The following is a 13,299-nucleotide window of genomic DNA, read 5'->3' on the forward strand; positions in this document are numbered from 1 at the left end:
TAAAAAATGCATTCCTGTCAGTAGCATGTCAGATCAGGGATCTAACCCTTCAGCCCCTTTAGTCAGGGATAACTCATTTGAGGGGCGTGGAGCTGCATTCCCAGTAGATATGCATGAGAGGAGATCTCAGCCAGAACCCTAAGACCCAGAAAATGTATTTACAGGAGTTGCTTTTCAGATTGTATGTTAATATCCAGAATATTTTTGTCATTCAGTGGTCTTATTATTCTACAAAGCAGGAGCTCTGCATTTACTGGACTGAGTTTTCACAGAGATCTGGGTGGCTGACAGCTCAGTTGGATGAGAATCCTAAATTGGGCACATCCACCAACAGAGATGAGTCCGGCTTTTGCTCCAAGGCTCTGTAACGCTTCTGTCCTCATGGTGGTACTTGAATACACACAAATTTATGACTACAAGAGGGTCAATACTGTAAAACAGAGGTGAGATTAATGCAGACTTGTGAAAACTGCTTATGAATCAAATTTAGCTATTACTTCTCTTGCCACCATAACATTTGCATGGAATGCTCCCTTTGAGAAGAGGGGAGATTTCAAGTGAACAATCATATTTCAGAAATCAAATTCCACTGATCATTTTTACTTTATAGAAGGAGTGAAGCTTAGACAAGACTACAGAGAGTTATCTTCACCCATGTTCTCAGTCTGGTAAAGGTGCTGTCACAGCTGTTAGCACTACAAATCTCACAGACCTTATGGTGCTATGCAGTTATCAAAAGATAACAGGCAGCATTGCAGTTTCCCAGCTGTATCCAAATAAACATGACTGGCACCACCCACACCCCCACCCCCCAATATACAAACTATTTGATTATGGTAATGGCTAGCAAAGGTCATATTTGATATCAGCCAACTCCATGAGTCCTGAAATATTTATATGTACAAAATATATCTCTTAATGGTATCTCTTAATGGATAAGTGTCTCTGAGGAAAATAGATTTGGAGCTAAGATTAAGCCAGTCAAAGAGGGTGGAGGAAAAAAAAAGAGGAGAACAGCTAAGGGAACAGGTACAGTGGAAAATGCACAAACACATTAAGGCGAAAAGCAACAAAGGATGCGGAAAGCAATGCTTTGCTGGATGTGTCTGCCATAGTGCAGCTATGGTTTTCTAGAGAGCAGCTGACATGTAGTGTAGAATTTTTATATCATCTAGATTTGTTACATAATGAATATTGCATAAAGGCATGTCTTACCTTTTGAACCATTGCAGAAGTTACATCAATGTTTGGTTTCTCTGGATAGGGAACAGTCAAAGAATATAGATTTGTCCAAAATCTACCCCACATATCACCTTCAAAAAAGAGAGGAACGTAGAAATACTTCAAATGATTGATTACATACTGTTCAAAAGTGCGAGGCAGTTCTATAAATTGTGCTGTGTCATAAATAGGGACTCCTATACATCTAAACATTCCTGATCCAGATGTGGAGGGGAGCAGTTCTGGGAAGTCATGCATAGATCAAACTCAGATCAAACATCCTTTTATTCCCCAAAATCAGCTATTCTTGTACAATACAGTTTCAGGACTGATCACCTTCCTAAAGGTCTATTCACAACTGACCATCCATGCCATTAATCCATATGATTGCCACTGCTGTGTTCATGTACGTTACAGTTATGGCAGCTTGATGTTGCATGCTTTGAAAGCAGAGTCATGAAATGTTTTTCCTTTTAGATCTTATCCTAAGCTCCCACAACTCTAAAATTCTCATTTCTAAGGAAGACAAGTGCTGCAGAGGGGCAGGAAATGTCCCAGCCCAGTGCTGGAGTTTTGAGCTGGATGCTGCCAGCTCCAGCGAGTATGAAGACACCTGCCCTTCCTACCTGCTTCTGCTGCTAAACACCTGTGGCATCTCTGCCAGGGACTTCTCCATTTCTCCTCTCCCTTTCTCTTATTTGTAATCTGTTCGTTAATATGCTGATTAAACAGGCAGATTACTCTATTCCCACGTGCCTTGAAGGTGACTGTCCTGTGTACAAAGTCAGGCTTGCACGACATGGCCTCGTTGACCTACCCAGCAAGTGAGCAGGGAGGCATCCCGTGGAGCTGATGAGCTCGGGGCCATAGACCTGCTCCAGACGGTGCCTCACGTAGGCATGCAGCTGCTGGTACAGAGGTTTTATCTGGAGGTAGAGGAAGAAAGGGAAACAAATTATTTTCTTTTTGCTCTAAGCCACTCATCCCTCGCAAACAGAAAGCCTCGAAGGTGTCTCTGACAAAACTCTCCCAGCAGGTAAGTGCACCACAAACCTGCAGCTGAGCTTTGCTCCCTGCCTCGAGGCTCAAGCTCTGAGTTCAGATCCTGGCCCCAGAAGCCCTGCTCAGGTACGAGGGAGGGAGCATTGCTAACTTTAGATGCAGAATATCAAAGATGCCATCTGTCCCATGGGAAACTTACCTCCCCTCCCCCCCATGGGCCCTACCAGGAGCAGAGACACGGATCTGCAGAGCTCCCTCTTTCCCAGCCTTTGGCACAGTGCGGCCTGAGGGGACCAAGTTGGTCCTAGAATGGCTGCAGAGGTAGAAATGTCATGTATGTCTCCCAACATCTGTTAACCCCATATAGACTGAAATTAGCCAGTTTAGAGCAGGTCTCATCTTCCTCCAAAACATCGACGTGAGCCCACCATCACAAAACACAACCCTGTGGCCCAGGTGAGAGATTTTTCCTTCCTCTACCTGCTCAAATGTCTTTTCCACATCTACAATCAGCTGGTCACGGCTGTATTTGTATTCTTCTGGATAGTCTGCTTCATAATTTGCTCTCCAGTAATCTCCGTAGTCAGAATAATCTGTAAAGCATGGATGTGTCACATCAGGATACCGCAGATGGCATCGCTCAGGTCTGCAGGAGCAGCGCAGCTCCCTGCTGATCCCATGCAGACCCAAAGCAAAACGGCAAAGTGCCAGGTGCTCTGGGTCTAGAGGGGAGGAGAGGGCTCCCCTGAGGCTCTGTCCCATGAACATGCAGGTACAGGAGATTTCCAAGGAATGCAGAAATTGCAGTCATGGGTATCTGCTAGTTACGGTCATTCCAGATGGAGACAGAGGTCAAACAAAATCGCCACTCCTAACTGGAGCTCCTGTGGCTATTAGGGAGGGCAGCCTCTGCTCAGGCTGGATACTAAGGGATTATCACAGAAGGTATAGGCTGGTGGACAATGAATATGGGCCTCCTTCTCCAGCAACAAAACCACCAGGGGAGTTGTAGACACCAGGACAGAAATTCAGCTCCCACTTCCACTAAGTCTTCTAGTCCACTGAGCTCCATCAAGCCTGGAGTAGAAATGGCTCATAGCTGAGGTCTCTTCCTTAGTTGTATGAAGGAAGATTATAATGACCATTTCTTAAGGTCTCGGGTTTTTTTCTGTCTAACCATTTGGACTATAATTTCTTATTCCTGGTGTCTAGCTCCAACTTGACAATTTTCACAAAACAAGGAGTATAGGAAAGTAAGTGATACAGCTTCAGTCTGTCCAGGAGACAGATGATGTAGCTATTTCAGAAGCTATTTTAGAAGACCCCCAAAGAAAAATAGCAACCACCTGCCATTGTTTCTTGAAAAGACAGCTCCCTGTGATTTGTGTGGAGGTCTCTGAGTGGAAGCACAGTTCCCTTAGAGCAAAATCCTTTTTAAGCACTTGGCTGTATCTGCTGGCCCAGGCCTACCGAATCAGATCATTCTGGTTAGGACATAATGCTTATAAATGTACCGCTGCTGGTGGCTGGTGCAAGAAGGTCAAGGCCAACAGAAAAGAGGAGATGTCGCCAAGACTCAGCAGCACTCAGAACTTGTTTAAATTGAGCGTGCTTGACCCTAAGTCACAAGCGGTGCAGTTCTGGGTAAGGGAGTATGCAATGAAGAGCACTGATACACTATGGCATTTGGAAAAGGTGCCAACAAAGACATCCCCTTTTTGCTCCAGGCAGGTGACAGACCTCTGATCTGGTCAATGGCAACTGTCTACATTGCTTCTCACCATGATGCGCAAAACAAAAGAAAATTATGTGCAAAGCACTGGTCATCAGTGTGCAAAAAGGTATGGGTTTTGAGTTTCTGTGCAAATTGTGCAAGACTTCATTTCTGGAAGCCAGTAAAAATGAAAAAAATTTTTGGGACTTACTATTAAGCTTTGCAACCTCATTTTTAAGTTCAACATACTCTTCGTATAATGGTCTCATCATCCTGCCAACACCAGCTCTCCAGCCTTCCCAGGCCCACAGTCTCTCATGATAATCAGTGCTGTTAGCCATAATAGTGTCCAGACCTGTCAGAACAAAAAAATAAGTACTAGGCCTTGAAAAAAGCAGAATCTCCTTATTTTTCTTTCACAGAAGGCAAATGAGCCAAAGCGAAAGAAAGAACTAAGAAGAAAACATTTTGTGTTTGATATACTAAAATATCCCATTATTTTATTGCATTATTTTCTGATTGAAGGTTTTCCCCTTCTTCTCTTTAAGAGACATGGAGCAGATAATGAGTCCCTTAAATGCTTTCTCTGCATTAGGTTCCCTTAAGTCGGTAGTGTTCTTGGGACTGGCCTCAATGCAACAATGAGACCAACAAGACTTTCATGACAGGGGAAAAAATAGACTTTCTGTGACATAGGCAAACCCCAGGAGACTGGCAGGCTGTCACACAAGCTGAGCAGTCCTCTCCAAATATTGTCTACTACAAGTAGGAGACAGCATGTCTTGTGAGCAGCAGGCCCGCTGGAGGTCCTTGAATGCAAAGTGCAATAAAATGATGACTAAGCTTTAGATAGCAGGATATATCTATTGAAACTGCAGCCTGTTCTGTTGCAGTCAGGAGCTACCCTTGGGCTTTTTCTTTTGAACCCTCAGTGCAAAGGAGACAGTAGGGGCAGTGGTTAATACCATACCTGGCTCCAGCACCAAACACTCAGATGGTTCAGTGATTTTACAGACAGTCCCGGTGCTGTAGATGGTACTCATTGTATTTAGCACAGTGCTCAGCTGCAAGTTAGATGGGAGATAGCGCGTTAGAAACCCAGCCTGTGAAAAATAATAGCCAATTATGCTAATTCCTTAAGAGCTCAATTCAACATTTCACCCACCAGCTTAACATTTAAGCATATGTTTAAGTTCAGTAGAGATTAATGAAAGAATTTGCCTAGATGCATCACCAACGCAGGACCTAGCTGGAAAAGACAGATAATCTCCCAAATACATGACATAATCTCCAGGTCCTTAATATCCAGTCAGACAAAGCTCTGGATTTAATGAGCACAGGTTATCACAAGAGAGCTGTCAATATACAGCAGGAATAAACAATAAAGTTTAGCAATAATAAGCATGGACCCACATAAACTTTCCAGGTAGGTCATGATTTTGAATGGCAGTAAAAAGACTGTTGCTTGTGGTTTTTAACATCACATCACACTGATTCCATAGATCTGCTTATATTCCATTACAGAGAAGTTACAGCTCTTGTCTTGGGTAAGCTGAAGGCCATATTCCTCTGAAATCATTCTGTCTCAGAAGCTATGCTACCTAGCTCTGGTTTGTTTGGGGTTTTTTTTAATGTTTTCAGGTTTTCATACCTCAAGAAAAACATCCACCACTTTTAGCTTTTCCTTTAGGACTACATGATTTCTCATTTAAAGCTTTGAATCAGAACTACGTAGAGCTGTCAGTGAGAGGGGTAGTTAATGACTAGCTTTAACTTTGTCTCTATCTTAAAATAAGTGGGCACCTAGGGAAATTTTTTGTATCAGTGAAGAGTATTTAAATATTTAAATTCCTATGGGATCCCTTCAGACTGTACAAAAAGCCACTTTTCAAGCAAGAATAAACAATTTAATCCCCAAAGGCCATTGATCTAGGAAACTGCAAGTGTCTAAACAGTGAGGATACTTAACAAAATGCTTCCTCAACAGCATTGCATCAGTGCACTGCTGTGCTCCGAAATGAATACATATTTGTATTTGTATGAACTGTCAGCATTCCCACCAAGGTAATCTGTCTTTCCGGAAACACATGTCATGTAGACAAGAGAGGAGGTCCGGCCAGTCTGCTGCTTTTCTTGCACGGTGGTTAACACTGCTGATCCTAGCAGAAAAATCTCAGAATCCTTTTGTAATCAGGACTGTAGGATTGCCTAACTAAACACTATGTTTTAGTTTGATCTCTGGCAACAGGAAGCTAATTTAACCCTCAAACATTTGGTTCTAAGTCCCTTTTGAATCTGCATAACTGCTCACTCCAATTCTACATATACTCGTTATCCATATATATGCATTTTACATGAAGTTGCCAGAGGAAATGCCAAAGCTCTTTATGAATCTTGCTAAACTCTAGCTGCTCCTTCAGCAGCTTTCTGTGGAAGGAGATGGCCAACCCTCCCTGATTTCAGGCATCCCAGGGCACCCACTGCGTAGAAACTTCCCTTATTTTTCACAGTCTGATAATGCAATATGTGCAGAGAAAGACTTTCTCCACCTCCACCTTTTTGACTCATTGAATGTCCTTTCACTCATCCCTTTCTGCTCATTGCCCTAGGTCTGGACTTTGCCAAGCACTTACCATGGGTCCTCTTTTCCTCTTATGACTAATCTGGCCATTTGTGCAAGGACAGCTCTGAGGCGTGTGTGCATTTGCAATTCATTCCATAGATTACACGGCAAAACTGCTGACTTGAGTAGAAACCAGCTTCCTAAGCCAGACACCCCCTCCAGTCCCAAAATGCTGTGGTCACCTCGTACAGGTATGCTCTCCATACCAATGCTGGGATACAGCATCATCCCCAGACAAGCACCGTGCCATCCCTCACGGGTGTTGTGGGAGGCAGCTCAACTCATCCAGCAAAAAACAAGCTACCTTCAGCAACTTACTCTGCTATATTTTTCCGGTGACAGCACAGATGATCCTCTGTCCTGGAGAGTCTGGATCTGGAGCCTGGTGAGAACATCCTGGATGCTGGCTAACGGGAATCTGCTGGCATTTCTGGAGGCCTCATCATAAAATGCGGACCACCTAAAATGCGGACCACCTGGCACCCGCCTCGTTCTGCAAGGGGTTCACACAAACCCTGAATTACTCCTCCAAGAGTGCAGCAGCCTGATCTACTCAGTCGGCAAAAATATTACTTCTGTGGGGAACTTCATCTGTGGAGACCACCTGTGGGTTGCAGGTCGAGCACTTGCACTGCACAGTGAAACAGCTGGAGAACTTTTTGGCTTTGTTTTACTCACACATCCAGATAACCATTTTTCTTTGCAAACAGCAAAAAGCAGGACTGTCTCCTCACACTGTGCTAGTTATAATTGATCCAGCATCACCTAGCTGTGTTCCCCACTACTCTAAATTGCCATGTGTTCTTCCCTTAGTTCTTTCCTTCCCCCACGCGTGCCTAACAGAAACCAGATACAAGCCAGAGCACAAGAAGTCTGTGACCCAGATGTCATTCCCCATTTCTGCTTCAGTGACAGTGACAGGCAGCAGTCAAGATATTGATATTGAGTCTTTTCATTATGCAAACATCACTTTCTCCTGGAGTTTTGGTAAATAAAAGATTATACTGGGGCATAGGAGGCTCTAAACAGGTGCCTAATTTTGGCATGTGAAATCTGAATGTTTTGCATGCGATTGCTTTTACCACTGCTGCAATTACATCCCATGACAGGTGAAACTCCCAAATTTCAGTGCACAAAGTGGCACCATAAGAACATTATTTGGATTTGGGACTGTCTTATTCACCATCTTTAATGTGTTTGTACATAGTTTAGCACCTCAGCACCTGCCCAAAATGTCAACAAAACCAGTACTAATTAACCTGACTCCTTGGGATAGCTTAATTAATTGGGTTCATGCCAGAGCTTCCCAGGTTGTGGAGAAGGTACTTGTAACACCCATCCCTCTCTGCTGAGGCATCAGGAAAGACAAAAGTCACATTGTGCCTGAAGAGCTCTTTCAGGCACACTTCACCCCTGTGCAAACACAAGGCAAGGCTAACGCTTTCACCAGGGCTGTGCCCAGGCTGTCCAGCTCTGTGCGCAATGGACACCCCGTACCTGCTTTAGGTGGTGGCAGACATAAACCCTCGGCTGTCCTAGCCCCATGTCTCCCCCTGCCCATGAGAGAGGGCAGCCATCCCCAGGAGGCTTTCCAAACTCTCACCCTTGATGGGAGCAGAGCAAACAGCCCTGCCGCTGCTCAGGGGCTTGCAAAGCATAGTGGGCAAGAGCTTGATAATCACCCAGAGGAAGAGCACCACTGTGTGACCTGTTTCTGAACTCCTTGTCCTGAGCAGGGACAGAGAGGTGCCTTAGGAGCGTTGGGGCAGAAGAGGGGGCTCTTTGGCTACAAAAGCCAGGGGAAAGAAGTTAGCTTGCTGTCTGATTTTTCCCCGATTAGAGCAACTTGTTGATAAGTCAGAGGAAGAGTTGCAGGGTTTGTGGCCCAATTTACAAGGAAAATGGATGGGAAGGAGCCAGAAGGGACAGTATTCATTAATTCTGCTCCTCCAGAAGAAAGAGAGGAGGGGAAGTAGTAGGTTAATTACCAGTGCTACTGAAGAAATCAAGTGAGAGAAAACAACCTATCTGAGCACTGGACTAATTGGTTCTTATTGCTGGTACCTCCTCAGGTACTTTATTATCACCTCATTAATGCTGAAAGTACTATATGGGGCTTTAATTTTACGTGTTTGGAAATGTTACAGTTTAAGTACCTGGTGTCTCTGAAAACATTCCAGATTGACAATGATTAGTCACTAGGATTTCTTCCAGCAACTAGTCTCCTTGCTTTAATTAAGAAATATGACAACTAACCATGTTTTAATTAAGCTGTAAGACTGCAAAGTGGAAGACTTAAACCATTATGCAGAAGCAGCTGTAGGATGTTCATCTTCATTTTACGTTCAGAATTGTTTTTCTCTAGAACTTGAGTTAACTTTAAAATATACACAACTACAAAATTCAAGGTGTTTTTGTTCATTTTGAAAGGCTCCAAGGTTATGAGATGCTAGGCTGAGGCATGGCAGTATTGGTAAGCAGACAGATCAGGGCTGACTGCTCTTGATGTACACAGTCCTTGCCTAGAGACCTCATTGGCTGGGACAGCTAGAGGTTGGTGTTGAGAAGCAGGGAGAACTGTCTTGCAGGATAGCATGTGGTCTTTCCAGCAGAGAGAAACTGACTTTCAAACCAATGTACTAGATCACTGTACTACAAACTCCACCGCTGGCATTTGGAAATCCATGATCTCACTTCATCTTTCCCACTTTAATACCTACAGGCAGTAAGCATACCAACAGCCCTGACTATGAGAAGAGTGATAGGGAGCAGGGAGGAAGGTGCCCCACTGGGTAAAGGGTGTGGACCACTTTATAAAACCATCAGCAAACATTTAATAGAATGCCTACATTCAGAAAATGTTTGAATATTCTGTGAGAAGTAAAACAATTTCAGCAACATAGAAGAGAGAGCGTTGTTCATGTCAGTAAAAAGCCCAGTGTTAGTTCAGTCTAAAAAATGGGAGACCTGAACTCATGTGGGCACGAGATTCAAATCCCGTTCCCTCATGCTGCAGGGCAGCACCTAGCCCGGGCCCTGCAAGAAGACCTTCCCCTCTGGGCTGTGCCTTCTCCAGGAGGAAAAGGGTCCCACACAGAAACACCGCTCTGGGAGGCACTGGTGGAGGGAGGTGTCTCTCTCCATCCAGCTCAGATTTTGGGGCTGAACATGCAGAGCTCCCTCGCCTTTTCCTTCCACTCACCGGGGTGACTTGGAGGTGACAGCTAGAGACAAGTCCAGCCTCCTGCTGTCCCCATGCAGTGCAAGGGCATCCCAGGCACCAGCCCTAGACTGTAGGGGCTGGTAGTGGCCCAGGCACTTCCAGTGATTCATTGCTATGTTAAAGCAAGCCCCTCTACCCTCCTGAAACTAAATCATAGCTACCAAAGAAGTAGCACCCAAATTCCAGCCAACCTCAGTGGAACCAAAATAATCTAGAAAGTAGCTGTCAGATTCCTAAAACAACAGTACAACCCGCAGGACAGACCACTTACCATTTTGCTGGCAGTCTCCTCGGTGATGTTGGTGTTGTAGTTCCATGACGCAAGGGAGCTCTCATAGCTGATATCTTCTGCCCTCCTGTTGAAGTCTTCCAGAAACATTTGGGCTTGTTGTGTGACATCCTGAGGGGTCACAACAGCACTCAGACCACAGAGAAGCCAGAGGTGGACCAACATATTCATGTCCAGGCTGAGAACCTCCCAACAAACTAGGTTTCCTCAGGTGAGCTTCTCTGTCAGGCTCTGTCTCATCAGCCTTCAAGCAGGGCTGGCATGAAGAAAAAAGTCTGAATCCAATTTGCCAGGCTTTTTGTAGGTTTTATCCATTGTAGGAGAGAAAGGAAAAAGTTTTTTACAAAAAGCCAAATAAACAAAAGTCAATTATTAACTTTGGAAATATATAATTACTCCTGCCATTTTATGGCCTTCTTATAAAAGGCTTTTACTTTTGGTTAATGTTTCCCAAATGTGCTGTCAATGATACAGCTGGTCACTTTATCTATGGCCTGCCCATGTCTTTGGTAGCTCAGAATCTGTGAATCCTTTAACAGGTTGGTGATCAGCTGTAAAAATATTCAGAAACTTCACTGAAACACCAAGCCATGAACCTTAACTCCCAGGCAGGAAGAAACCCCATCTAGCCTGACATAGGGCACCGGGTTGGGTGTTTCGGCCCATGCTTTAAAAGGCTTTGCCAAGCCCTTGTGATTTGGAGAATATACCTAATTTTCAAAGCAACTGGGAGTATATAAAACCAGATTTTCAAAGGTGCTCACTGAACTATCAAGATGTAGCAAGAGATTTTGTGGGATCACAGCATCTTGCATAGGGACATAATCTTAACTATAAATCAACTGTATTTAAGTACTAAGATGACTAAGACTACTAACATGACTTCAGTTTAATATCTAAATACCTTTGCTAATCTAGGTAGGAACCCAGCACTTACTGCAAATCAATGGGAAAATCAATGCATGAATTAGTTCTGGAAATGCAGCTTGGGTTGAGTGTTATTGATCACACAATACCTTAGTCCTTTGTAAATTAGCCTATTTCTGCTCAGGATCACTTGGTTGGTTTTATTTTGAGTTTGTGTTTCTTTCTTGGGGGGGGGGGGGGAAGGGTGTGATGGTTTCTGAGATGCAACTCTGCAGCCACATCCATGAGGTTGGTTTCCAGTTCCCAGCAGAGCTTCTCCAAAACCACCATGAGTCTGTCTGCATGGGAGCAGCATCAATCAGCCCCTTCATTGCCAAACCCCAAGAAAGGAGCTCCAGCCCTCCCATCTGCAATGAGCTGAACACAGCACGGCCTCAGGAGGGTCACCAGCAACAGGAGTCCCCAGCAAGCAGAGCAAGAAACCAGGGACCCTGAGGAAGCACCTTGCTTCAAAATCTTCAGATACCCATGTCCTGTGGACCAGGGAGAAATTATCTCTGTCATCCATGTGCAGCCTTCTAACAATCTTTTTTTTTTCAGGGGAAAGCCAATCACATTCACTCAACCCTTCCCCAGAGGTCACACTCCCTAAATCACATGTTACTTTTCTTGGTGCCATCCAGACTCTCCACAATTTGTGCTTCCTCAGTGATGGTGTGCATATCTGATCACAACCAAAACCTCGTCAGTGATCAGTAGTACAGTTACCATCTGCATCTTACATGCTGTACCTTGCTGATACACAGCTTCTTTCTGGCAACATTAGTCAACATTGACTCATATTCCAGTGTTGACCCATTTCAGTCCTCTCTGGCAGCAGTGCTACCTGCTCAGCCATTCCCCTTTTTGTCTCTGCACATCTGGTTCTAGGATGGCACTAACTAGTGCATTTTGAATTTCTCTGAGCTGAAGTCCATCAGACTGATTTAAAACCATTTTTTTCCAATTTTTTACAGTCATTTGGAATTATAATCTTTCAAAGGAGTCCCAGCTTGGCAGTGCCCACAAAGCTGTTTTTTCTTCCCACATTCAGACCATATGGGATACAGCAAGGCCCAGGAGAGACGTGATGGGCACACAGGCTCATTCTCCTCCAGTGTGCCAGTCCTCCCCTCCACCCCTCGGGTCTGCAGCAAGAGCTGTGGCTCCCAGCTCCTACCTGATACTCCCAGTCTGGTAGTCCCCAGCGTCCAGGTCATCTGACATCTGCTTAAATAGCTGCCCACCAATGTTCAGCTGTACTCTGGCTCTGTTAGAGCAGTTTTCTGCATCATCACTCGTGTTTTTGGCTGAGCTGTGCTATGAAACTAGGACTGTAATAACAGAGAATTGCATTTAGGGCATGCCTCAATAAGAAACCACTGTGTTGCATACTGGGCACCACATGCTTAAAATCGCTTAAAAGACCATTATCGGGCCATTTTTCCAGGCATGAGCACTGCTTAAGCTCTTTGCTACACCTTGTCATTCTGCCTAGAGTATAAAAGACAGACATATGCATTACTCGGAGACCGATGTGCAGAAGGGGGCTCTGAAGGGCTGTGGCTGCACAACGCCGGGGCTGCCTCCCCTGGAGCATCCCCAGGAAGGACAAGCTGCCAGGGGACAGCTGCCCCACTGCCTGCACAGAGCTGCGGCTGTCCCACTCTCTGCCATTCCTCTGCCATTTGCCAAAAAGCGGCTCACATCAGTTAAATACCTGCAAATTCTTGCTCTGAGGACTCCCCATAAAGTGACTTTGTGCAGGCAGTGGATGGCCCGGGGGTGTCTTCAGACTCTCCACACATCACCCTGGTACAGCAGACGTGCTTGGAGAGGGGCTGTGCTGCTGCAGCCGCAACTGGGCTTAACTGGGGGGCAAACACAGATCCTCTCTCTCATCCTTCAAACTGGGGGTTGGGCAAATAGTCCTTTTAATCCCTCAAGCTGCCTTTTTCCCACATGACTAACTCTTCTGCATGCATGACATCTGCCTTTTCTCAGACAAAAGCCCTCCCTGGCTCACCAGCTGCCCTCAGCCCATGTGACGGGGGTTTTCCCCATGCTGGGAGCCCTTCTGCAAGAGGGGGATTTTGTGAGATCCTCATGTCTGCTCTCTAGGTAGGGAGCAGAGCTGCATGGCAGCAAGGAGGACAGACGTCTCTGCTCCTCTGCAGGCAGGCACAGCCCGTCCAGCTCGACCTCTCAGCCACCTGGGACCAGCTCCCATGCAAAAGGCAGGTACCAGCAGCCAGCCTCAGCTTGAGCATCAGCAGTTTGGGCTTAGCTGGCTCCTCCTCCGCAGGAACAAGACAGGGCAG

At 45.3% G+C, this 13,299-nt stretch overlaps 1 protein-coding gene across 1 annotated transcript in view; it reads right to left on the bottom strand.

Annotated features, from left to right (window-relative positions):
• Positions 1 to 10,237, bottom strand: part of ACE2 (angiotensin I converting enzyme 2) — a gene marked incomplete at its 3' end in the record, with an annotated part of 16,825 nt that extends 6,588 nt beyond the window's left edge. The window contains 7 exon segments of the mRNA XM_010086071.1: positions 1,216 to 1,313; positions 2,039 to 2,147; positions 2,704 to 2,816; positions 4,149 to 4,292; positions 4,908 to 5,001; positions 6,879 to 7,036; positions 10,048 to 10,237. Coding sequence (XP_010084373.1) covers positions 1,216 to 1,313; positions 2,039 to 2,147; positions 2,704 to 2,816; positions 4,149 to 4,292; positions 4,908 to 5,001; positions 6,879 to 7,036; positions 10,048 to 10,237 — 906 coding nt within the window.
• Positions 10,238 to 13,299: the final 3,062 nt, after the last annotated feature.

Source organism: Pterocles gutturalis, unplaced genomic scaffold, assembly GCF_000699245.1.
Source record: "Pterocles gutturalis isolate BGI_N339 unplaced genomic scaffold, ASM69924v1 scaffold45155, whole genome shotgun sequence".
NCBI lineage: Eukaryota > Metazoa > Chordata > Aves > Pterocliformes > Pteroclidae > Pterocles > Pterocles gutturalis.